Below are 25,027 nucleotides of genomic sequence, written 5' to 3' on the forward strand. Positions count from 1 at the left end.
AAGTAGGAAAGTAGGTAGTTAGCATTTACTAGTAGTTAGCACAAGTAATTATTGTACATCAATTACTGATAGGCAAACAGGCAGAATGTGTTTCTTCTCCACATTTCTTGGACATAGACACTGTGCATACAATTACCTGTCTGTATAGTTTTTGTGTCTTTACAGAAGATGTTTCTTGAAGCCAAAATGATCCAATTGTCTCCTTGCTGCGTGTAATTGTCGCACAGTGGCACAGATGGTAATTCTCCATTTTCTGACAGCGAGGTGGATGGCTATGCCGTGGCAGAGACAGCGAGGGGAAACACTCGGGCATATGAAACAAATCACAGCGGCTCGCGTCAGTTCATCTGTAGGGATTGCAAAGGGAACCCCGCCGGAAGCCAACACGCGTGGGCTTTCACACGGGGAAAAAAACTCTTACACTCGTGCACACAGTGAACAATTGGCACTGTGCTGATTCTGACCATAGAGCACATTTGTACATAGTTACACACTGTTCTGTACATATAGTCATATGCTGCAGTAATTCATCAAGGGTTTTTTTCTCTAAAGAGGTCATTCTCAAAGTGTGGTACCCTTGGACTCCCTCTTGTGCTACAAGAAGGAATCACAACTAAGAAATGTGCTATAAATTATGTTGATTTACCGCGTGGCTCATGTATTGCTTTTACATATTCTGACAAACTTTCTCCTAACTACTGCGACATTTAACTCTTTATCATACGTACAAATACTATGTTCAGGTGTTAGATGCTTAAGCCTGTCCCATAGACCTCATAACCTATTGACATGACACGGGAAATGGGGCCGATTCGTAGGGGGCCTATTTTCAAAAACTTCAAATTCAAATATTTACAAAACCAAAGCTGCTACTGTCAAAAAACCAAAACAGGCACCTACCTTAGCCATATATGAGTCTCCATGAGCAGCAGCATAAAAAAATTCAAAGTCGTTCCCTTATAAAATCCTGATTAATTATTTTTTATATAAGTATAACACAACTTAAAATGGCTATATAAGTCTCAGATTTTACAATTGATGCACAAAAATTACGAAATGCAGAGATAATCACCTATATTTTCAGGGTCAATAGCAAAAAGTTAAAGTTTTTGACCCAAATAGCTTTTTTTTTTTTTTTTTAATTTACTGCAAGTTTTCAACAGCTAATAAATCACTCAATTTAAAATCAGAAACTTAATACTTGAGGAAAACATGCAAAATCAATTATAAATAATATGTAAATTGATTATTAATCAATTCTATGTACAATCACAACTTATTAGTATAGAATAGCCCTTTATTATCATTATACACTATGTACTGTTAGCGATTGAGGCTAGCGGCCGCCTGGCATAACAGGAGCATTTCTGGTGAAAATTCTTGTGAATAAATGCTTAAATCCCCGAATTCTTCATAGATATGGATGTAAAACAGTCTCAATTCTTGTTTAAAAGCAATGAAACCGTGCAGTTAGCATTTATTTTACGTATATTGATGAAGTACAATGCTACTATGTTAGCAAATGAGGCTAGCGGCCGCCTGTCGTAAAAGGAGTTTTACTGGCGAAAATTCTTGTAAATAAATGCTTAAATCCCTGAATTCTTTATAAATATGGACATAAAACAGTCTTGATTCTTGGTTAAAAGCAAAGAAACCATGCAGTTAGCATTTACTTTACGTATATTGACGAAGTACAATGCTAATTAAGCGAATTAGGCCAGCGGCCGCCTGGCATAAAAGGAGCTTGTCTGGCGAAAATTCTTGTGAATAAATGCTTAAATCCCCAAATTCTTCATAGATATGGACGTAAAACAGTCTCGAGTCTTGGTTAAAAGCAAAGAAACCGTGCAGTTAGCGTTTATTTTACGAATATTGACAAAGTACAATGCTACTATGTTAGCGATTGAGGCTGGCGGCCGCCTGGCGTAAACAGAGCTTTCCTGGTGAAAATTCTTGTGAATAAATGCTTAAATCCCTGAATTCTATATAGATATGGATGTAAAACAGTCTCGATTCTTGGTTAAAAGCAAAGAAACTGTGCAGTTAGCGTTTATTTTACAAATATTGAAAAAGTACAATGCCTACTTTGTTAGCGAATGAGGCTTAAAAGGAGCTTTTCTGGTGCAAATTCTTGTGAATAAATGCTTAAATCACCGAATTCTTCATAGATATGGACGTAAAACAGTCTTGATTATTGGTTAAAAGCAAAGAAACCGTGCAGTTAGCGTTTATTTTACGTTTATTGACGAAGTACAATGCTACTATGTTAGCGAATGAGACTGTCGGCCGCCTGGCGTAAACAGAGCTTTTGCGGTGAAAATTCTTGTGAATAAATGCTTAAATCCCTGATTTTTTTATAGATATGAATGTAAAACAGTCTCCATTCTTGGTTAAAAGTAAACTATGAAAATTAGCCGCCTCCATGAGTAAACAAAAAAGAAAATTCCTGCGAATAAATAAATCAATCACGTATGCATGGTACGAAAAATATAATATTTACCTTGAATCCTCAAACAAATCCCTCCTGAGACAATCCTTCCTGTTTGAAACCGGTACAACTTTCGTAATTAAATACAATCGTAAGTAAATCTAAGCTTAAATCCGACATGAGCGTGTGCCGTCTTCGGCTATTACTAAATGAAGCTTGGCTCCCTCTGATAAGGCGTCGTGCAAAGAATGAGGAAGTGACACGTCAATAGTGATGATGTCTATGCCTGTCCTACTTCCAGCATGTTGGCATTTCCCTCCCTCATAATGACCTAACAATCCGGCATCCACCTTAAATTCTAACCTCTATCCTTAACTTCAAATCTCTGCTGATCTCAAATTTAAAGCAAGGCAACGTAACCATCTATTGGCGTCACTTCGTCCTGGCATCACGGAGAACTTGGGTGACGTGCGTAGTTATGTTTTATTCATATTTTAAATGCAAAACTTTCGCGTTTATAAACTGTTGGATTTCAAATATAAATTAAGGTACACATTTGATTTGACTTTATCGTACAATTTATATTAATTCAGTAAATATGAAAATAGCACTGTGTTAGAGAACTATTCTTAATGCTTCACAATAGACGTGTCCAACTGTTTTTATTTATTTATTTATTTTTTAGGTATTAAGTCATTGGCTGCCATTGACAACAATGAATGTCCAACTCACTTCGACAGTGCGGTCTGAAAGCAATCGTTCGATCGCTGCCAGACCCCCAATCTAATTGGTTTGGATGTCTATTGCCGTCATTGGCAGTGAAACATGATCACTCAAAGCTAACCTTCCCAGTTGAATTGGAATTGATTTCTGTAACTGTCAGTGGCAATGAATGAGTTAAGGGCTACAAGCAAAAAAAATATGCTAGAGGTACAAAGATACTGCTGTTTAGATATTTATAGTTACGCTACTGAAGCAAAATTAGCAGACTAAATACAAAACGCACAGCAACAGCAAAAAAAAGTTATGGAAATCACAAACAATATAGCTCAATTTATCACATTGTATTATTTTTTTATTTATTTATGTTTATTCATCTAAAACAAATACAGGTAGTCCCCAGTTTATGAACGAGTTCCATTGTTATGCTTGCAACGTAACCCGAATTTCCGCGTAAATCAGAAATGACCCTTTAAAGGGAACCTCGGACTTAAAGATTTATAGGTTCTAATATGCCACAATTGTTCTCTTTTACCAAAATGTTACTATAAACACATAAAATATTGCCATTAATTTAAAAAGCGGTAATATTTAGTACATTTTTTGACCTACGGAGGGCGCCATGATTTATGCGCGCAATGGTCGCAGGGGATGATGACGTAGTTTGTCACTGTCACTAGACCAGTGCTTCTCAATTATTTTCTGTCACGCCCCCCCAAGGAAAAAGAAAAATGTTTCGCGCCCCCCCAAACTCTCTGCCGCCACTGTAAATAGTATCATTTGTCTATAAAATTACTATTATAAATACGCATCTGCCTAACATTGTGTCCTTTTTTTCTAATAAAGAAAAAAAGTAACATAGATCAACTTATAATAAAGTATAACTTTATTAACATTGTTTTGTTTGTAACAGAGAAGACTTGACGTGCATCAGTTTGCCTGAATTTTTTTTTAAAAATTCACATCGAAACTAAAAAATACATTCAAGGTACATTTTTGACCATTTGATACAGAAAAATAAAATGTAATAAAATCAGTAAATAATAACAAATTAAAATTGATTAGAAACATTCACTCATGAGGACAATGTGCCAAAAAATTTGACCGAAAAAACAAATCTGAATAAAAGAGGAAAAAAAAGTGTCCTTGGACAGGAGAGTTTTTATTTTTGCTGCTCACAGTATTTACCTCCTTTGCAATGGTGTGGAGTTATTTTGCAATTAGCATGCTAACAATGCTCACTGGTTTACTGATATAACACTGACAAAGCAGGACGATTGTTGGCAATATTCGGCACGTTTTCACAGAAAAAAATCAAGCGGCTTAACAATGAGATTGGGGTCTAATGTCTTTAAGTGGCGTCTTAATTGATTTGGCTTCTGGCTGTCTGCTATAATTATTTTTAGACACAGTAAACAGTGGTCTTTCATCATCACCCACTGTATTAAAAGTCAAAGCTAAAAGGCAAACGGCACGAAAAAAGCGCATTCACGGCGGCCGAGGTAGAACCGTAGGTGAGGGCGGTCGTCGTGACGATCCCAAGCCGAAAATGGCACTTCTCGGGCGGCGACGTGAGAACCGGACAAGACAGTGGGTCGCTGCGTGAGTGAGTCCGGTCGGAAAACGGCTTTCAAAAACGGAGGTGGCACACTGCTCTTCATACCTGTTGTCTGTGTGTGCTGAGTGCTCTTCCTTAGTTCAAAAATACTGCGCGCACTCTGAAAATGAGAGCGCCACTGCCACCTACTGAGTGGATGTGCAAGTACACTTTATTCCAGTACGGCAAAAAAAAAAAAAAAGAAAAACATGTTCCCCGAGGTCACATGCACCCCCCCCGGCATCGCTCTGCGCCCCCCCAGGGGGGCTCGCCCCACTATTTGAGAAGTACTGCACTAGACAAACACTACCAGGTTACTGCAATTTTTTCTATGCGGCGAGACGTCCAACACACGCACATTGGTAGAAAGCGTCGAGTACTTACTACTGTATTTGTGTTTTAATCGAGTCTTTTATTACCTTTTTATTGCCTCAAAATACTTTTTGCATCTATTTCCCTCTCATACTTTCAAGTATTGTGTTTTCTTGTGGTAGCTTTAAAGCAATTGTTGATCTGTTGACCACATTAGTCACGTAGCATATTAAAACAACCCTTATTTGATATTACTACATTTAAGTATTTTGTTAAGGCATCTTTAATATGTTGTGTCTGTATGCATCTAAACAAAAAAAGCTGAAAGCGCATGGTAGTACTTTGGGTGTCAAATTGCCCTTTTGTTGGACATTTTGCTGGTGTAGCACGTTTTGGCAGCACACCGTTTTTTTCCCCGATTTATGTCTCCTCTCATCCCGTCTTTCCTGTTCATTTTGCTTTTGCTGCTCGTTTTGTGAAGTATCAACAGTGCTGTCATGCTCATTAATGTTCCTCTTGGGTTCAAATTGAAAGGGTTGAGCAGATGAAATGTTTATGTCGCTAGAGTTATACTCTGGAAGCCCGGCAGCATAACCATGTGACATCACCGCCCTGCAATTTCAACAACAATGGCGACCTACTAGTTAAACTCATTTTACAAGTTGTATAAAAACGAAAACATCAAAAGGGGTTTCAATACCAAATTATTTAAACTCATAATAACATTTATCTTTTAAGAACTACAAGTCTTTCTATCCGTGGATCTCTTTAAGTACCCCTAAATACCCCCTATATCTCAAAACAACTATCCAAAAACATTCATTATACATCATTGTACGGTTCATGCCAAGACATTGGAGTCCTAGCAAGACAGCCAGCTAAGCTCTGAAATGACGATGTCAGACGTCCGTGTGGTTTGCTGACTTTATTCAGTTGCTCATATCATCAACACTTGCAGAATGAAACTAAAATAAAAATGAAATTAAACCAGTTTCGTTAACAGCAGTTCAAATGTGCGTTTCTAACTAGCTGCTGATAAAGCAATAACGATCCACACAAACAATTAGCATGTATCAGTCAGCATCTGAACATCATGAAAAACAATCACATTAACTCGCCCCAAGTATGTTTGGGTGGTTTTGGTTAAAGCAGACACTGTTTTCATCTGTGTGATTTTGACAAAGAGCAGATCACATTTGATGGTAATTTTATGCAGAAATTTGAGAAATTCCAAAAGTTTCAGATACTTTTTCATACCACTGTACTTTGTGGCAGCCAAATAAAAACTTGGCCGCAGACCAGCCGTAGTTTAGGCACCAGTGTTTTACAATAATGATGAATGTAGTTTTTAATTTTCCTTTTGTTTGGTTTACTATTTATTTAGGCAACACTTGGTGTAAAAAGTTAGAAAACCACTGGGTCAAGGCATCAATGTGTATGAACGCTTTGTAGGTTTTCTTGGGTTTGCATCATATTTTATTCATAGTTGTGGATGAGTATATGGACATGGGCACTAATGCATGTTTGTTGCATTAGACTGAACTCAGGAAAAGTTATTTGTGGGTGCAAACTTGTTGTTGGTGTTCTTATTCGATATTTTTTTTCCTCCCACTCCCACTGCATGGAAGGAAGAAGAGCCCATACATTTTCATTAAAGGCGCTTAATCTTAATTCATTGCTTATCAGGAGATATGTGACCTCATTAACATTGCCTTCGTTCGCTGCCGTCGTCCGCTTCCTCCTGGATTCATCCTGCCTTTGCCATTTGTATGCACTCGCAGCGCTTCATTCTCTTTATCTTTGACTCCCTCTATCCGCCCTCCTTCCTCCCTATCCAAACCCCACACCTCCCTCTCATCCTCCTCATACCCTTCCCAGCACTCGACGTCCCCATTGAAAACAGTGTCTAATCTGAAAGTTAACTAAGTCCAATGTCCTCATGGTGTTCCTCTTCACTGCTCCGCTGTTCGGCAAGCCAGTGCACGTTTTCAGTCATCCGAGCCTTCTGTAGGCCACTAGAAGACTGACACTGTGTAATTAAGATTGGCGGGGTCCTATTAAACGACATTATGGAGTGTCAGTCACTGATGCTTTTCCCAGCATACATCTCAGTCACATATTTGAAAAGTATGGAAGGAGGGATATTACACCAGATGGACCGGAGGTTAAAATAGACTTGGCTTGCCCGTCGACATGAAGAATTGCAGATATGAAACGGAAGTCTCCAACCTAATCCTTTTTCCGCTCTCTTTCCCTCTCTCTCCTATCACTTCTGTTTGGCACTGTCTTCTCCATGTTTGTGTTCCTCCATCACTTATCCGAGTTTAATTCCCAAAGTCAAATTTCACAAATCCTTCTTCTTCGCGACTGATTCAGTGTTCTGTTTCCACCTATGCCCACAATTCCTCATCTCCTGCAGGGTGCTGGTTGCACGGCTCTGGTGGTTGCCGTGGTAGCAAGAAAGCTGGAGCTGACCAAGGCCGAAAAGCACGTACACAACTTCATGATGGACACGCAGCTCACAAAGCGGGTGCGTAAAGAAAGACCTTGTGTGGTGTCATTGTGCTCGTTTCAATGAATGTGACAAAAAGTGGGTTTAAAACGATCAAAAAAGAACAAGAACACTTTCATCATTTTGTTTTTGAAAAGGTACAAACCTTCACATTGACGTGCAAAGATGATTCAGTAATATGAATGGCACGCTAGTAGCAGTCCCAGTTTCACAAGTTAAATTGGAATGGTTAGAAGTTCATTACTTCTAACTTCTACTGTATTGTATTTTTAGTCTCTGAATTGTACTGTTTTGAGGATATCTGAAAGGTGAATCCTATACTAGATGACTTTGGGGAAATGGAAGACCCCACCCTGAAAAGTCACATTTCAATCACAGGATATTTGGAAATAGACATGTCATTCACACTCTCATTCGCACAATCATTGCATTGGAAAATGAACCAATGTTGCCCCCACCAAAGTGTCCACTCTGTCAGAAGATGCCATTTACAGTAGCTCAAACAAATTTCCAGCCTTAAAAGAATCAATCTGATTGATTCCAACCTCCCAGTTGAAATGGATTTCATGTCTATCAGTCAGTAGGTGTTTTCGATATCAATTTCCCCCTTTTACTGCAACAACGCATACTCTGTGACCTGAGCTGACATGGAACTAATTAAGCTAATGACAACTTTTGAATAAGTGTCCACAAGAGGTGTGCGAAATTTCCGATTCTTAGATTATTCGCGATTCAGCCATGGAAGATTCGAGAACGATTTGCAAACATCCAAATTCCGATTATTGAAATATGCGAAGTAAAGCAGAACTAAAACACAGTCAGCGCGGCCTTTGAGATGCAATGAGGAATGGACCGAGATTAAACATCATGCTCAACTCATACCGCGAGAAAAAAAAAAACAATAATACCTGACTGCGGCCAACAGCCGCTACAAACTACGCTCACATGCTACGGTAGATGTCACATGTACAGTTGTGGTCAAAAGTTTACAAACACTTGTGAAGAACATAATGTCATGGCTCCCTTGAGTTTCCAGTTATTTCTACAACTCTGATTTTTCTCTGATAGAGTGATTGGAACAGATACTTCTTTGTCACAAAAAACATTCATGAAGTTTGGTTCTTATATGACTTTATTATGGGTGAACAGAAAAAAGTGATCAAATCTGCTGGGTCAAAAATATACATACAGCAGCGCTAATATTTGGTAACATGTCCATTGGCCATTTTCACTTCAATTAGGCGCTTTTGGTAGCCATCCACAAGCTTCTGGCAAGCTTCTGGCTGAATCTTTGACCACTCCTCTTGACAGAATTGGTGCAGTTCAGTTAAATTTGATGGCTTTCTGACATGGACTTGTTTCTTCAGCATTGTCCACAAGTTCTCACTGGGGTTTAAGTCAGGACTTTGGGAAGGCCATTCGAAAACCTTAATTCTAGCCTGATTTAGCCATTCCGTTACCACTTTTGATGTGTGTTTGGGGTCATTGTCCTGTTGGAACACCCAACTGCGCCCAAGACCCAATCCTTGGGCTGATGACGTTAGGTTATCTTGAAGAATTTGAAGGTAATCCTCCTTCTTCATTATCCCATTTACTCTCTGTAAAGCACCAGTTCCATTGGCAGCAAAACAGCCCCACAGTATAATACTACCACCACCGTGCTTGACGGTAGGCATGGTGTACTTGGGGTTAAAGGCCTCACCTTTTCTCCTCCAAACATATTGCTGGGCATTGTGGCCAAACAGCTCGATTTTTGTTTCGTCTGACCACAGAACCTTCCTCCAGAAGGTCTTATCTTTGTCCATGTGATCAGCAGCAAACTTCAGTCGAGCCTTAAGGTGCCGCTTTTGGAGCAAGGGCTTCCTTCTTGCACGGCAGCCTCTCAGTCCATGGAGATGCAAAACACGCTTGACTGTGGACACAGACACCTGTGTTCCAGCAGCTTCTAATTCTTGGCAGATCTGCTTTTTGGTGATTCTCGGTTGAATCTTCACCCTCCTGACCAATTTTCTCTCAGCAGCAGGTGAGAGCTTGCGTTTTCTTCCTGATCGTGGCAGTGATAAAACAGTGCCATGCACTTTATACTTACAAACAATTGTTTGCACTGTTGCTCTTGGGACCTGCAGCTGCTTTGAAATGGCTCAAAGTGACTTTCCTGACTTGTTCAAGTCAATGATTCGCTTTTTCAGATCCATGTATGTATATTTTTGACCCAGCAGATTTGATCACTTTTTCTGTTAACCCATAATAAAGTCATAACAGAACCAAACTTCATTAATGTTTTTGTGATAAAGAAGTATCTGTTCCAATCACTCTATCGGAGAAAAATCAGAGTTGTAGAAATAACTGGAAACTCAAGAGAGCCATGACATTATGTTCTTCACAAGTGTATGTAAACTTTTGACCACAACTGTATATAGAACTAGATGCGAAATAATAGACTCAGCGTTATTAGCACTTGTATAGAAAACTAGATGCAAAATGACAGACTCGCCGGCGTTAGGAAACAGCCACCATCTTAAAGCAGTAGACTTCTCTGGAAAGCTGTTGTAGCGAACCTAAGTAACTTTTTATCTAAAATACTCCTAAATCGGCAAAATCTTGACTTGAATATTCTTTAAATAATGAAACAGTTTTAAAACTTTCACATGGCGAAAGTAGTGAGAAGAGAAATTATGGAATAACGGGAGCGATTTTTACGGTTGATTCACAACATTAATTTAATTAAATGTAGTTTAAAGCTGCTGATAACGAATGGGGACTTCAGTATTTTATTTACTGTTTTGAATTGATAACTTGATGCTGAAATAGTAGTTTATTTAAGCCTGAGAGGATTTTTGTAGCTGGGACGGTTGTTCATCAATTATCGATTTATAATTGAATCGTAGCCTCTGAATTGTAATAGAATCATGAGGTGCCCCAAGATTCCCACCTTTACTGCTTTAGGTATTTTGCGTGATAGTCAGAGATTGACAGCTTGTCCCTTTGCTATGCCTCCATCGCGCTTCACAACAACAGTTGTTGTCAGTGTCACATTGCCATGTTATTTTAGAGAGTGAAAGCAATAAAAGGTTATCTCCTCAGATCTTGACTCACCAAATGTCTTGTGATCGTTCCCTCAGTCGGTTTTTCACTCTGTCGTCTTTCAATTCCACTGCTCTGCTTCCACAAGTGTGACATTTGTCTCTTTTACTATAAAATCTCGCCCCGCAATTTCAATCTGTCACCTTCTGTTCTTTGCTATTCTTTCTCCATTCCTATCGCCATTTGGCCTCTCTTTCCTCACTCCTGGCCTTTTTAAATTTTTTATACTATTGAAAGACCCACGTTTTAAAAATAGCGCCCTGTATCAAATATGTAGAGTACATTATGGCAGCGGGGTATGTGGGAGACTAAGCGAGAAGGGATGATCAATGACTTCACAAGCTCAAAGGAGGAATAGACACTTGTCAGGTGGTCCAATGGGCATCATCCTGCTTCACAACCTGTTTGACAACTAGTAAAGCACCTACAAGGAAGTATTTGTCAAACTGCTCATTAAATAGTTTTGGGTTGTTTGTTTTTATATATATTTATGCCTTTTTTGAATGAGCGCTCGACTGCATCTGTCATCTGCTGCTAGAGATTAAACCGTAAACAGACTAAAGAGCAGCCTCAGAGCTGTTTGTAATCCAATCGGAGCATTAGGCACATGTGTGGGCTTTTTAAAAAAAATATACCCGTCATTGTCGTTTTGAATTAGCTGAGGCTTTTTCGCGGCTCTTCCGTGTAACTGCTCATCAATCCCCCAAGGAAATGTGTCTCTGGCTGGGATGTAATGCCTGCTTTTTCCATGTTGGCTTCTGAAGTATTTTGTTTGCATATTGAAATTATATCCCCACCAACACCAGAAATGTCATACAATTTAAAAAGTGACGTGATCTCAATTAACACACTCCGGGAGTGTTGTTGAGTGTTTTGGGTGCTCGGCTTGGTGACATTTCCTTCAAAGGGTCTTGGGTTTACGCGGCGGTAATTTCCTCCTGCCCTCGATTACTGAGCGACTAATGATTGAAGCTGTTGTGTCCACATTGATTTACATGTGCCTGGGCTTTCTCCGTCATATAGGCGAAACACAATCACTCACGGCTATAATGATGAATAATGCAACAATAGACTCCCACTGACATCCTGTCCATCCTGCCCACAGTGAATATACACTACGGGAAAAAGAACTACACACAAATACGTGCCATATACTTCAAAGGCAGGTTGCTGTCCCATTTTCATGGATGAGCAAGAATTGATTGGCAATTACTGGAGACCTCTTACATTGTCACTAAGGGTTTGTACAAATACAGTCAGGTCCATACATATAAGAATGTAAGCGCAATTCCAGGGTTTCTCCTCGGATTTTTTGTAGCTGCTGTGGTGGGCTGCATCAGAGTCGGACAGCCTTACCATGTCGAAATTGCTTCATATCATGACAAATGATCATTTTTTTTCACATTTTTTTCCCAAGAAGAAGCATAACAAAGATTTATTTGAAATATTTCCTTTAGCCAGGCTAATGTCGTGGCACTCAGCTACGGTACAAGTACATAAAATGCGTAGCTGATTACAGCTACATTACCTCTACGTAATAATACAACTTTTTTTCTCGTAGCAATAGTCCTTTTGTTAACGGACCCTTGTCCGTTGACAACTTAAATCTTTTCTAAGTACTTAAAAATACTCATCTGAATTTACAACCAGCGACATCAGCAATGAACAAATGCTATGCCAGGACGTGACAATTTGGGTCAAACACACTCCATGCAGAACTTACCGTTATGTCAACGTCAATATTTAGGTCATTTTAACAGACTTAAACCAGAATTACATTCATTAACTTGAAATACCTTTCTGCAGATTTGTCTCCCGATTACCAACTCCACGCCAACGTAGTCAGGCACAAGCTTGCAACAAGGGAACCGATGTGATTTTCAAAATAAAGTGTGTAAATGAACAATTTGTATTTCAAGGGCAATTTCCCACGACTTCTGGCAAATAGTGCGTAAATAGTGAGTTATATATATTCGAGGGCTGTCAAACGATTTAAATTTTTAATCGAGTTAATTACAGCTTAAAAATTAATTAATAGTGATTAATCGCTATTAATCGCAATTCAAACCATCTGTAAAATATGCCATATTTTTCTGTTAATTATTGTTGGAATGGAAAGATAAGACATAAGATTGATATATACATTCAACATACGGTACATAAGGACTGTATTTGTTTATTATAACAAAAAATCAACAAGATGGCATTAACATTAGCATTCTGTTAAAGATAGAAAGACTTGTAATTCTTAAAAGATAAATGTTAGTACAAGTTATAGAAATTTTATATTAAAACCCCTCTTAATGTTTTCGTCCAAAGTCCGGCCCGGGGGCCAAATGCGGCCCGTGGTCAAATTTCAGGCGGCCCCCAGCCTCTGTCATAACATCACTAACATCTGGCCCGCACACAGTCTTATTAAATTGGTCATCAGTACTGCTACCAGCATATGAAGTAGCTTACACATTAAATGCTGCTCTTTTACCCACTAAAAGGCAGCAGTACTCTAAGCAACATTACCCCATGTGACCCTTTACTCCCAATTTTCTAAAATGGCGACAATCAACAAAAAAAAAAAAAAAAAAGGAAAAAAAAGGAAAGTTGACTGCGACGTCCGACGCTTCAAGGATAGGTGGAAATTGGACTATTTCTTCACTAAAATACGCAAGAACTGTGTTTGCCTCATTTGCAAAAATTTGCTATTTTTACAGAGTTCAATGTGAGGCAGTATTACCAAACAAGACCTGCTGACATATACGACAAGATTACAGGGAAGATACTTATCGAGAAATTGAAGCAACTTGAAGCTTGTTTAACTTTACAGCAGCAGCAAGAGCCCGAGAGTCGAAAGAGAACGCCACAAAGGCTTGTTGCAAGATTGTTGAAATTATTAATAAAAAAATAATAATAATAATGAAGCAAATGTGACACACAGAATGGCTTGCTAAAATTTGCCTAAATATATTGTTCCACATAAAGGACGTCAGCCAAGGTCGGCCCCCCACATTTTTACCACACCAAATCTGGCCCCCTTTGCAAAAAGTTTGGACACCCCTGATTTAGACGTATTGTTATATGATACAAATTATAATTTCCAAGTCCTTTTCACACGAGCGTCAGCCCAGTGTGAAGAGCGGTCCACGGCAAGCGCAAAACGGGAGGAGCCACGTAGCCTGACATAGGCCAGGAAGTGAAAAGCGGCAAGCATATTTGCTATAGTCCCAAGTACCAATGTGTCTATTTTTCATTGTTGCACAAGAAAACAGCGGGTTTAAAAATTAAAATAGTCGTGTAAAGAGTTTCACTAGTGTCGGTGAGAAGGTGAATAGTTTTTATTTGTTGTTCGTGAACGACATTTTCACACAAACGCAAATTGAGGTACCATTTAGCTTAGCAAGGCGAGGTATGAGAGTCATTTTTCGAGTGTCCTAGAGCTCGCGAAACTTTTAAAAAAGCGCATTTATCAAGGTTTAGTCAGCCATGATTGTGTATAGCAGTCCCCCAAAACAGCCTGATAGCACAGATAGAAGTACACCTACCCCACGCTGATGGATGCGTTGTTGACATAAGCGTGGCGGCGCTCTGAAAATAGAGCAAGGCTTTATTTTGGGCCAAATTTATTTAAACTTGCTGTCCCGCCCAAGACGGCCGTCCACCACTCACTTTCGCCCACAAAAAGTCAGATCCAAAACACACTATGAATGGGTAGCCGCTGAACCATTCACACCAGGCTGCCGCTAGTTTGAAACAGCCGTAAAAGAAATAAATAAATAAAAATCTCATTTGCAAAGCGGCTTTTATTTTGGTGTGACAGTGCACCACAATCTTTTATATGTAGGGGAAGCCCTGCAATTCTCTTCTCGATTTAAACTCCGCCTGAGTGGATTTTTCAATCTTCCAATATTTATGGGCCTGACTATATGTACTTTAAAAAGTATTCTTGGTGAGCTCGGCTTTATTTTACACCGCAAAAACCTGGAGAAGCTGGTCTGTGAAGACAATACAGTACAGTAATTTGAATGTGTGCATACCGGGACGGCAAAGTAGGATTTCAGTATAAAACTTATCGGAACATGTATAAGATTTGAGAGACATTCTCCAACAGTGATCGGAAAGAAACTGTTCCGTTGAACACACACCAGAAATACTCATGGGGATGCATTATTGAAGAGATGCCATAGTGATGGAGGGAGTGCCTCAAGCAGTTAGGAGTTCCATAGACTGCTCAACCATACAATGCGGTTGGTTAAACTGGCAGTGATTTTTGCAACCCAATTACTAAAGCTATATCTGACATGGTTAATTGTTTGTTGGTTTGTTTGTTTAGAATGTTAAAAGAACCAAAAGGTATCTTAACTTTAAAAGAAACATTTCAACTGTTATATATCCATCCATCTTGTTCCACTTTTTCTGAGTTTGGGTCACGGAGAAAGCAGCTTTAGCAGAAAAGCCCAGACTTTGCCCCCCCCCCTCTCAATTTCTTCCAGGGGGACTCCTGAGACATTCCCAGGCCAGCTGGGAGACATACAGAAAATGTGTAGTTCTTTGTACTAATGTTCTAACTTGTAAAACGCCATCAGGGTCAGGCCAAGTACGATCCCAATTATAAGTTCGCATCTGGCCCAGTGTCTGTCTAATCCTCGATCCATTCATCTCTCACTCGTGAACAAGACCAAAGATGCTTGAACTGCTCCACTTGAGAAAAGACCTCATCACTGACCGGGAAAGGGACTTCACCTTTTTTAGACTGAAGACCATGACCCCAGATTTAGGGCGTATTCACACCAGGAAAGTCCATAGTTCGCTTTCTTTGGTCTGCACCAAAATACATTTGCTCCAGACATTTTTGATAAGGTTCCTTTTCACATTTTACAACAAAGGATTTGGAATGAAAGAACAAAGGATTTGGCATATGCAAAAATCGTTGAATCATTGGATAAAACAGTATGGGCGGTGTAGCACAGTAAAATAAGTACGTTAACTGAGTTGGGGTGTGACATGATATCGAAATGGTGATATATCGTGATGCTTTGCATCCCAAAAGGTTATCAATATGCTAATGCCGAGAATGTTTGAGTCGCTGCCTATACATTTGGGAGATTGTCGGGTCATTTCCTCTTCTTTTACCCAAAAGCAACAGGAATGACCCATAAAATGCCCCCAAATCAACCTGAAATGGCCCAGAATTACCTCGTTGCCCTGCACTGGCTGCCACTGATGGCCATAGAAGTGGGAGGGGCCCATTTGAAGTGGGAGGGGTTCATTCGCTGCCACCCACCAGTTTAAATGGATTGGACGTCTACTAGTGATAAACCTACAGCAGAAAGATGAAAATAATTTTGTTTTTCAGTTTATTAGTTGTTTTGTAGAATATCCGAGAATGCTTTCACGACCAATGTATCAATAATCGTTGTATCGCCATATTGTGAGATCGTTATCTTGAGCTTTGTACCGCAAATCGTATCGTATCGTATATGAGTTACCAAGAGGTACCAACCTCTACTCCAGAGTATAGCAAACGTGCTCATAATGATTTGTTTAATCCAATTACAATCTTCTTAATATCTTGTGGGAAATTTGGCGCATCTGAGGCCTTTAATGCCACGTTCATTTTATAAGGACAGCACACATTCCACTCTTCATTGATCCACGTGGAACCCAGACCCATATTAGCCGACGTACTGCTAACGACAGACTGTGATGCTAACCAAACAATATTTCCTCCCTACGAAAGCCTGTTACTTGCAAAAAGGTATGTGATTATAGCTATGGTCCTGACCACGGTGCGGTCGCTTTCACACCTATAGCAAAGTGCACCACGGTCCGCTTGAAAGTGAACCGAGACCACCACTCCGGCAAGGTCTTGGACCTGCTGTTATGTCCGCACCAGATTTTGCTGTTTTTTTTTGTTATTTTCACAAAAGGTGCGTACCATCAACTTTTCTGGTTTGCTCCTGACCAAACAGGGCAGGTGTGAATACATCCTTAGAGGAACTCCCAAATATTTCACTTTTGGCTGGAAACTGTCTTAGCAACTTTTAAAAATCTAGTTTTGAGACCTATTATGCAATATATTCTATAGAGTACTACCTCTACATGCAAAAAATGTAATTCGTTCCAGGACCTAGTTTGTTTGTCGAAATGGTCATATGTCATGCGGGATTTTCCCATAAGAATACATTATAATCTGATTATTTTGTTCCACAGACCAAAAACCAAGGAAAATTCTTAATAAATACTGCTGGTACAATTACAAATAGCAATCACACATAAGGAACAATAATTGATAAATACAAATCCGAATAAAAATACAGTGGTACCTCTACATACAAAGTTAATTCGTTTCAGGACCTTGTTGGTAAGTCAAAATTGTTGTATGTCGAGCAGGATTTTCCAATAAAAATATATTATTATACCATTAATTCGTACCACAGCCCAAAAACCTACACTAAATCCTTAATAAATTATGAATAAAAATCGGAATAATAATATAACAATAATGGCGGACAGTAGGCATGTTGTGTTGCACAAGTTCTGAAATTATTAAAAACCTGGTGAAGCTGGCGATTTTTTGGGCGACATTACAATAATAATAATTGTCACCTTAACTTATAAAGACTGGCGAACGGAGGTCGGAGAAGGACTGTCGAGATCGTAGACATTCTACGGCCGTATTGTCCAGCCAGTTCACGGACGCGCACACCAAGCTTATATTTTTCTATCATTTGGAGACTGGCTAGCCCACTCCAGGACCTTGAAATGCTTCTTACGAAGCCACTCCTTTGTTGCCCTGGCTGTGTGTTTGGGATCATTGTCATGCTGAAAGACCCAGCCACGTCTCATCTTCAATGCCCTTGCTGATGGAAGGAGATTTTCACTCAAAATCTCTCTATACATGGCCCCATTCATTCTTTCCTTTACACAGATCAGTCGTCCTGGTCCCTTTGCAGAAAAACAGCCCCAAAGCATGATGTTTCCACCCCCATGCTTCACAGTGGGTATGGTGTTCTTCGGATGCAATTCAGTCTTCTTTCTCCTCCAAACACGAGAACCTGTGTTTCTACCAAAAAGTTCTATTTTGGTTTCATTTGACCATAACACATTCACCCAGTCCTCTTATGGATCATCCAAATGCTCTCTAGCGAACCGCAGACGGGCTTGGACGTGTACTGGCTTCAGCAGGTGGACACGTCTGGCAGTGCAGGATTTGAGTCCCTGGCGGCGTATTGCTGTGGTCCCAGCTCTCTGTAGGTCATTCACTAGGTCCCCCCCCGTGCGGTTCTGGGATTTTTGCTCACCGTTCTTGTTCTTGTCATTTTGACGCCACGGGGTGAGGTCTTGCATGAAGGCCCAGATCGAGGGAGATTATCAGTAGTCTCGTATGTCTTCCATTTTCTAATAATTGATCCCACATTTTATTTCTTTACACCAAGCGTTTTACCTATTGCAGATTCAGCCTTCCCAGCCTGGCGCAGGTCTACAATTTTGTCTCTGATGTCCTTCGACAGCTCTTTGGTCTTGGCCATAGTGGAGTTTGGAGTGTGACTGACTGAGGTTGTGGACAGGTGTCTTTTATACCGATAATGAATTAAAACAGGTGCCATTAATACAGGTAACGAGTGGAGCCTCGTTAGACCTCGTTAGAAGAAGTTAGACCTCTTTGACAGCCAGAAATCTTGCTTGTTTGTAGGTGACCAAATACTTATTTTGCACTCTAATTTGGAAATAAATTCTTTAAAAATCGAACAATGTGATTTTCTGTTTGTTTGTTTTTTTCACATTCTGTCTTTCATGGTTGAGGTTTACCCATGTTGACAATTACAGGCCTCTGTAATCTTTTCAAGTAAGAGAACTTGCACAATTGGTGGTTGACTAAATACTTATTTGCCCCACTGTACATCTTGCATTTCTATTTTTTTTTTTTTTTTTTTTTTTGCAATTTGTAGTCAGAGCTTGCACACTCGACTGGCGCTGGCTGAATAAATTAAGGTTGAAGTGGGAAAAAAAAATCTCGTCATCACAATACATGCTGATACCTGATCAGCGAGGGTGATGAGCTGACACACAGTGCACAGGGTTAATTTACGTTCATCATTGTGTTCTTTCCTAGTAATAGGATTTAAGATCCTAATTGATAATAGTTTCAGTAATCCCTGAGTTGATGGCGTGTTAGGTTTTAATTGCTCATGTAAGATGTCAGGACTAGCATCAAAGGTTTTATCTAAATGGCTGCAGAGCCTCAGTCAGAGCCACCCTGAAAATCCTACTGCTTTCTCTACCTCCCCAAACACTTTCACTCGTGATGGCCTCGATGGTGGAAAATATCACTGTGGGTGTTAAATTAGTGCAATCTTCTCCACAATGTCAATTAAAAGCCCCATAGTCATTCAAGTGAGAAGAATTTCAACACTTTCCAAGCTCATCTTGATGGGCAAATTTCGCACTTGGCCCTAGCCACTAGTGTGGACGTCATTTGGTTCTGTGCCTTTGGGGAAAGAGCTAGCCAATATGCTGCAATATTACTCAGTATTTGCGCCATTAGCCAATTGGGAACAGTCTATTCCTTGGAGATGACAGATTGCTTCCACTCCAAAAGAAAACAAGTGAACTCAGTTGAGCGCAGATGACACCAAGGCCTAAAACTTCTGTCCTGGAGGTGGTGATAACTTATAGACCCTACTCACCTACGTCACAAAATGGGCGTGTCGCTGTCTCCGGCCGCCATATTGTACCTCTTTTTCAGACCTATTCTCATTGTTTTCAATTAGTCGAGCAAGTTATAGAGCAATTCATGGAAGCCCCGGTGCTATCTGACGCTGTAAACTCATTGGATCCGTTGCATAAAAGGCGTTACGTGGAAAAGCTTCAGTTTATCCATTTGCCAGATCCCTATTTGATGCCTAAATCGATGTTTTTCGACCCGCTGGCTTCGCCTGACATCTGATATCCTGATATTTACAACAATCTTGTCCACACAAAATCAGCCTATTCTCACGAAAGTTTGAAAAACTTTAAGAGCTTGGAGGCTTATAAATGCTACGTTGCTGGTTGGGTGAAACAGGTCCTCGTACACGAAAATTCGGCAGGAATCTTGTGCTCGGAAGGTGAGTTACGAAATTTTCAATTCAAAATCTTTTGTTCTTGCTAACATCCACTGTCAAGTCTAATGTATTTCATATCATTTGTCAATGGAGCTAGGGCTTTTAATGTTTATATGGTTTAGCGATAGCACTCTCACTATATACATATATAATACATAATAAATATGAAGTGCGATAGCACTACTCCAGATTGTCCCTAGTTGAATTTATTTTTTGGCTTTTGACCTCAATAGTGAAATTGTAAATTAATTGTATGGCAACTGTCTGATTATCCCCTTATAATTATATATTTTCAGGTAGTTCATTCACAACGTCTGAGTGTATGTTGTCGGCGATTAGCCTAGCAATGATCTTAATTGTGGTTGTCAGCCCAAAAACCCTCTAAATATATATTAAATGCATCTTACCAGATATAAAATGACTACTACATAATCTGTGGTAGTCGTTTGGAGCCCAGTTTTCTCGTCGAATTGCAGCAGTCAATCTCGGTCTCCTGTTCGGGTCTCTCGGAATACGGTCAAAATTCAAGTCTCTCCGTCTATCTTCTCTGTTTTTGCAACCGACCGCCACACACGACTTCACCATTTTGATTATTAATGTTAACGAGCAGAAAAACACGCCATACTAGGAGGAATTTGCGAAGCGCTAATGCATTAACATGACTAGTATCCGGACAACATGGCGCGGGGGCGTGGCTGTGACGTCACGTGAGTAGGGTCTATAGAATAGGCACGTTATGGAAAACCAACTTTGTAACTACCTGTACAAACAAAGTGTGTCTCTCAGGTGCCCATCCATTCGAGTGTAAAATTGAAAAACCAAGTAATTTTTAGGGGTATATGCTGTCTATGTAAACTATTGGGCTACAATTTTAATGTCAAGCAAAAATGTAGACACAACACACTGCTATGCTTTGAGGTGTTTTAGACCAGTTGATGGTAATTTGTTAGACAAAATTAAGAGAGCAGATCAAACAGATAAAGTGAGGCTTGCGCTTGTATGAAAATTAAAATGTGTGCATATCAAAGATAAAAGTTGTTGGATACACAAACTACTGTAGTGAATAGTTATTAGTGTTAAATATATACTGTACATAAACATAACTGCAGTTGTGGTGGAGTCTTGAGTTACGAGCAGTGTTGTTAATCTTACTTTAAAAAATTACAGTTACAAATTAGTTCTCCCAAAAAGTAATTGAGTTAGTAACTCATTTACCTCAGTGTATGAGTAATTAGTTGGTTACTTGGCAAAGTAACTGAAGTTACTTTTCATGTTCTACACGTTATTACATGATCCATTCACGTCTTTCACATCCAAAATGTTTATATTAACTGATTGATCTTTTTCACACACACACACACCCGAAAAAAAAAACATAGGTCACACTTTTTTAATTTTTAAATAAAAATTCACGTAGTATATAATAGTGTAATTTTATACAAACTTTCTTTCAAATGCTGTGAGGAAAAAAAGCCTTTTTGTTTTCCCTATTGTACTGAGCCCACACCGAACCGTGACCCCGTACCGAGGTACGTACTGAACCGTGATTTGTGTATACCGTCACACCCCTAATATACTGTATACACTGTAGATATATTTTTCAATCTCATTTAACTCTCTGGCAGCCAGTTACGGCACTCGACGCCCAATCCATTAAGACAGGGCGAACGTTCTTTCAAAACCAGAGCATCCGATTTTCGGGGCATTTACAGGTCACTTTCTGTTGAATTTGAGTCACTGACAATTCATTCCCAGGTCGCGTCCTGTTCTGTAATCCAAAATCAAGAGGAAGTGACCCTGAAATGCCCCAAAATCAACAGGAAGTGACTGTAAAATCAACAGGCAATCAAAAAATGACCATGTTGCTTGGCATTGGCTGCCAATGACGGCCATGGAGGTGGGAGGGGCCGGTTTGAAGTGGGAGGGGTTAATTCGCTGCCAATCCTCCCAGTTCAAATGGATTGGACGTCTACTGGTGGTAAACTTACAGCAGAAGGATGAAAATACTAGAACCGGTAGTTTGTTTTTCTGTTTGTTATTTTGTAGAATGATTTTCTGAACAATGTATTGATCATCGTTATCGTGAGCTATGTATCGTATCGTATCGTATCGTGAGGTACCAAGCGGTTTCCCACTCCTACAAATAACTACTTACTGAATGCTAAACGTAAAACAGTAGAGTCCACCTTTCATTAGTTCAAGCCAGCCTTTGCCGATTTCCATGTCCTGAATGAGTGAGTTTACATAGACATCCACACTGAATGGCGTCGCATGGTAGCATTATTTCTTTCTAAATACAAATGTAAAAAAGAAATCCCACAAAGTGGCATAGGTTTTATAACTAACAGTTTATTGATATCCGGTTGTATTTACCTCCTTTTACGCAAGGGCTGACTTGTTCTTTAGTCCTATATGGTCATAACCCTCAATATGCCCTCCAATAACCTTATCTATCCCAGGATTCACATTGAATGGTGGTAACGGAAAGTTACTCTTGCTTTACCACCCACCGTAGTATAGAAGGACAGGTGAGGAATGATTCATACACAAAGGGTTCTCCAGATTCCTCATAGTACCAAGAACAGGCATGAAAATTGACGTGAATCCAAAGACTACATTTTTACACCGTCCTAAAGCAATTACTCAGACGTCTTTTTGAACCCAAACCTTAATAGATGCCCAGTCCACATTCACAAAGGTTGATTGTGTAAGTTCTTACAAAATATAACTGCCGTCTGAGATCATTCAATTTACAGAAATGACATGTGCAAGGTATTACTAATGCATGTTACCTGACTGAATAGAAGCAGCAAGTTCATAGAAGCAATTTCCTTTCCATAATGCATGTCCAAATGTTTCCTGTCACATCTCATGCTCCTGTTCACAAAAGCCACGACAGGCAAATCATCGCCATAACTCGAAGGCTGGAATGGCTTCAACTGTTTTGTTAGCATTTTAATGAGCAGCCAGATGGTTTATATGCCATAAAATTCAAACTAATCTTGTAGGCAATCAAGCAGCTGTTACCTACATACACCTTTCACAGACAGATGTGACAAAGCGCTTTGCCTGTGTGTTCACCTTCACACGCTCATTCATAGACCAATGGACTGCTCTCACCATGCAATGCGCTGCCAGACTCACTGGGGCAAGTGACACACGTGCACAATAGAGGAGTTCCAAAAAATCGATTATTACATGCAACTCGATTCGACATGTGACGATTCGATTACGATTCATAAAGGTTCAAAAACAATGATTTTCACTCATAACTTTATGACAGCCACTCGTAGCAGAACGAAATTCAAGACACGTTAACGGACACACGCACAACGTTATGATGGATGCTCCCAGTTACTGGGAGAGAGATTTACTCCTTTTTAAAAGACTGGAAAATACATTTGTGTATGAGACAGGCAGGTACAGAAGCACGACCCAGCGTTCGCGCTTTTGTGCGCAAATTATTTTTTTAGAGCGAGAGAGGACGAGAGATAGTTCGTTGCTCCTTGTCTTTCAGATGTTCAGCAGTAGTTTTAAGGCATTTCAATTGAAAAATGTCCTGAGTGTGTTGCTAAAACCCGTGTGCGTCTATAAGAGGTGAGTACACGAAGCCTCTTGTAATGTTTAGCCTTTATTGTTGTTGTTTTTGAGATGTTAATAGTTTGCGCCGAGCGCTAAGCTAATTAGCTAATTCGCTAATGTGTATTTCATATGCAGAACGTGTAAAACCATGATAAAGTACAGTGGTAACACTACAAACGTGAAATAGTAGAGAAATCTGTTGTAGCGGGAGAGAGAGGGAGAGAAGAAAGTGCGCGCGCTGTAATGAGTGTGTGTGTGGCGGTGTCAAGAGCAGTTGCGATTTCCACCTGTCACTCCAAGAGTTACATAAGGGAGGCAACACTGTGAAAACAAAGTACCGTAATTTTCGGACTATAAGCCGCTACTTTTTTCCTTCATTTTGATACCTGTGGCTTATAGTCCAGTGCGGCTTATTTCTTGATTTTTTTAGGTAGCACTTTATTTGACAGCGGTGTCATAAGACTGTCATAAGATCATCAAAATTATGAAATGACACTATCATGGACATTACTGAATGCTTATGTCATTAAGTGTCATTTGGCAAATTATGTCACTAACTCAATTTTTGTCCATCTTGGATCTTTTGCATCCATTCAAAAGTGAGATCATTTGCCGGATAACACTTAATGACATCTGTTATAAGCATTCATGAATGCTCAGGACAGAGACATGTCATAATTATGATTGTGTAATGACAGTCTTATGGCACCACTGTCAAATAAAGTGTTAGTAAATACCATAACTAGCAATTGATGAAACAATTGGAACAGTAACTGAAGAAATATTTAGCACAGAACATGATTTTTGATTGTTATTTACATCTGTAGTGCTGCAATGCATGCTAAGAGGCATGTTGGATGACAACAGTCAACAGCAGGTGGCAGCAGAGGTTGACTGTCTCCCCCAAGGGAGCAGTGATGGCCAAATGAAGCTTCTTGAAGCAATAAAGCTTTGCAGTATTTGGTTCAAAGTTTAATGATGGTTCATTTGGTCTTATGACAGTCGGTCGTATGATGTCGCTGTCAAATAAGGTTTCACCGGTTAATATCTTTTGGTGTAAATATCCCATGATACAGTAAGGACAGCTGCGGCTTATAGTCCAGTGCGGCTTATCTATGAACAAATGCTCTTTTTGTGCCAAATTTGGTGGGCTGTGGCTTATAGTCAGGTGCGCCTTATAGTGCGAAAATTAGGGTATATTGGTTAAAAGAAGTCTTATTTCTAAATACAGTTTGTTTGTGTCCAGAAAATGTGGAATTAATTCCACCAGTGTAAATGTTATTGTAAAATATTAATAATAATAATAATAACACATTTTATTTCTAGAGCGCTTTTCAAAACACACAAAGACGCTTTAGCAGAGAAATACGTACTCCCTTTAAAATGGTTAATGTTTTTGCACTTTCTTGTAAAAAATAAAGCAGCTTAAGGGCAGCTTTTTGTTGTATGGGCATGTTTCCGTCTTTCCTGTTGAATCATGAGGATATTCTAAATACATAATGGACATAAATTTGTTTGGCTGCTTTATAATCAGTACTGTATGATGCATCGATATTCATGATAATCGCGATAACCGCAATCATCATCAATACCGTGATCATCAATCAAAAATCGAATCGTGGCGCCCTGAATCGCAATCGAATGGAATCGTGGGGTGCCTAAGATGGCACACACCTAGTGCACAAGCGGTAGTC

The 25,027-nt window shown here is 39.6% G+C and overlaps 1 protein-coding gene across 2 annotated transcripts in view; it reads left to right on the forward strand.

Moving 5' to 3' along the window:
• kcnn3 (potassium intermediate/small conductance calcium-activated channel, subfamily N, member 3) overlaps window positions 1-25,027 on the forward strand; it is a 218,485-nt gene that overhangs the window by 150,314 nt on the left and 43,144 nt on the right. For both annotated transcript variants that reach the window (XM_057834614.1, XM_057834615.1), the window contains exon 7: window positions 7,477-7,587. In XM_057834614.1, the coding sequence (XP_057690597.1) occupies window positions 7,477-7,587 (111 nt within the window). The remainder of the gene's footprint in view (window positions 1-7,476; window positions 7,588-25,027) is intronic.

Source organism: Corythoichthys intestinalis, chromosome 4 (genome assembly GCF_030265065.1).
Source record: "Corythoichthys intestinalis isolate RoL2023-P3 chromosome 4, ASM3026506v1, whole genome shotgun sequence".
Classification (NCBI taxonomy): domain Eukaryota; kingdom Metazoa; phylum Chordata; class Actinopteri; order Syngnathiformes; family Syngnathidae; genus Corythoichthys; species Corythoichthys intestinalis.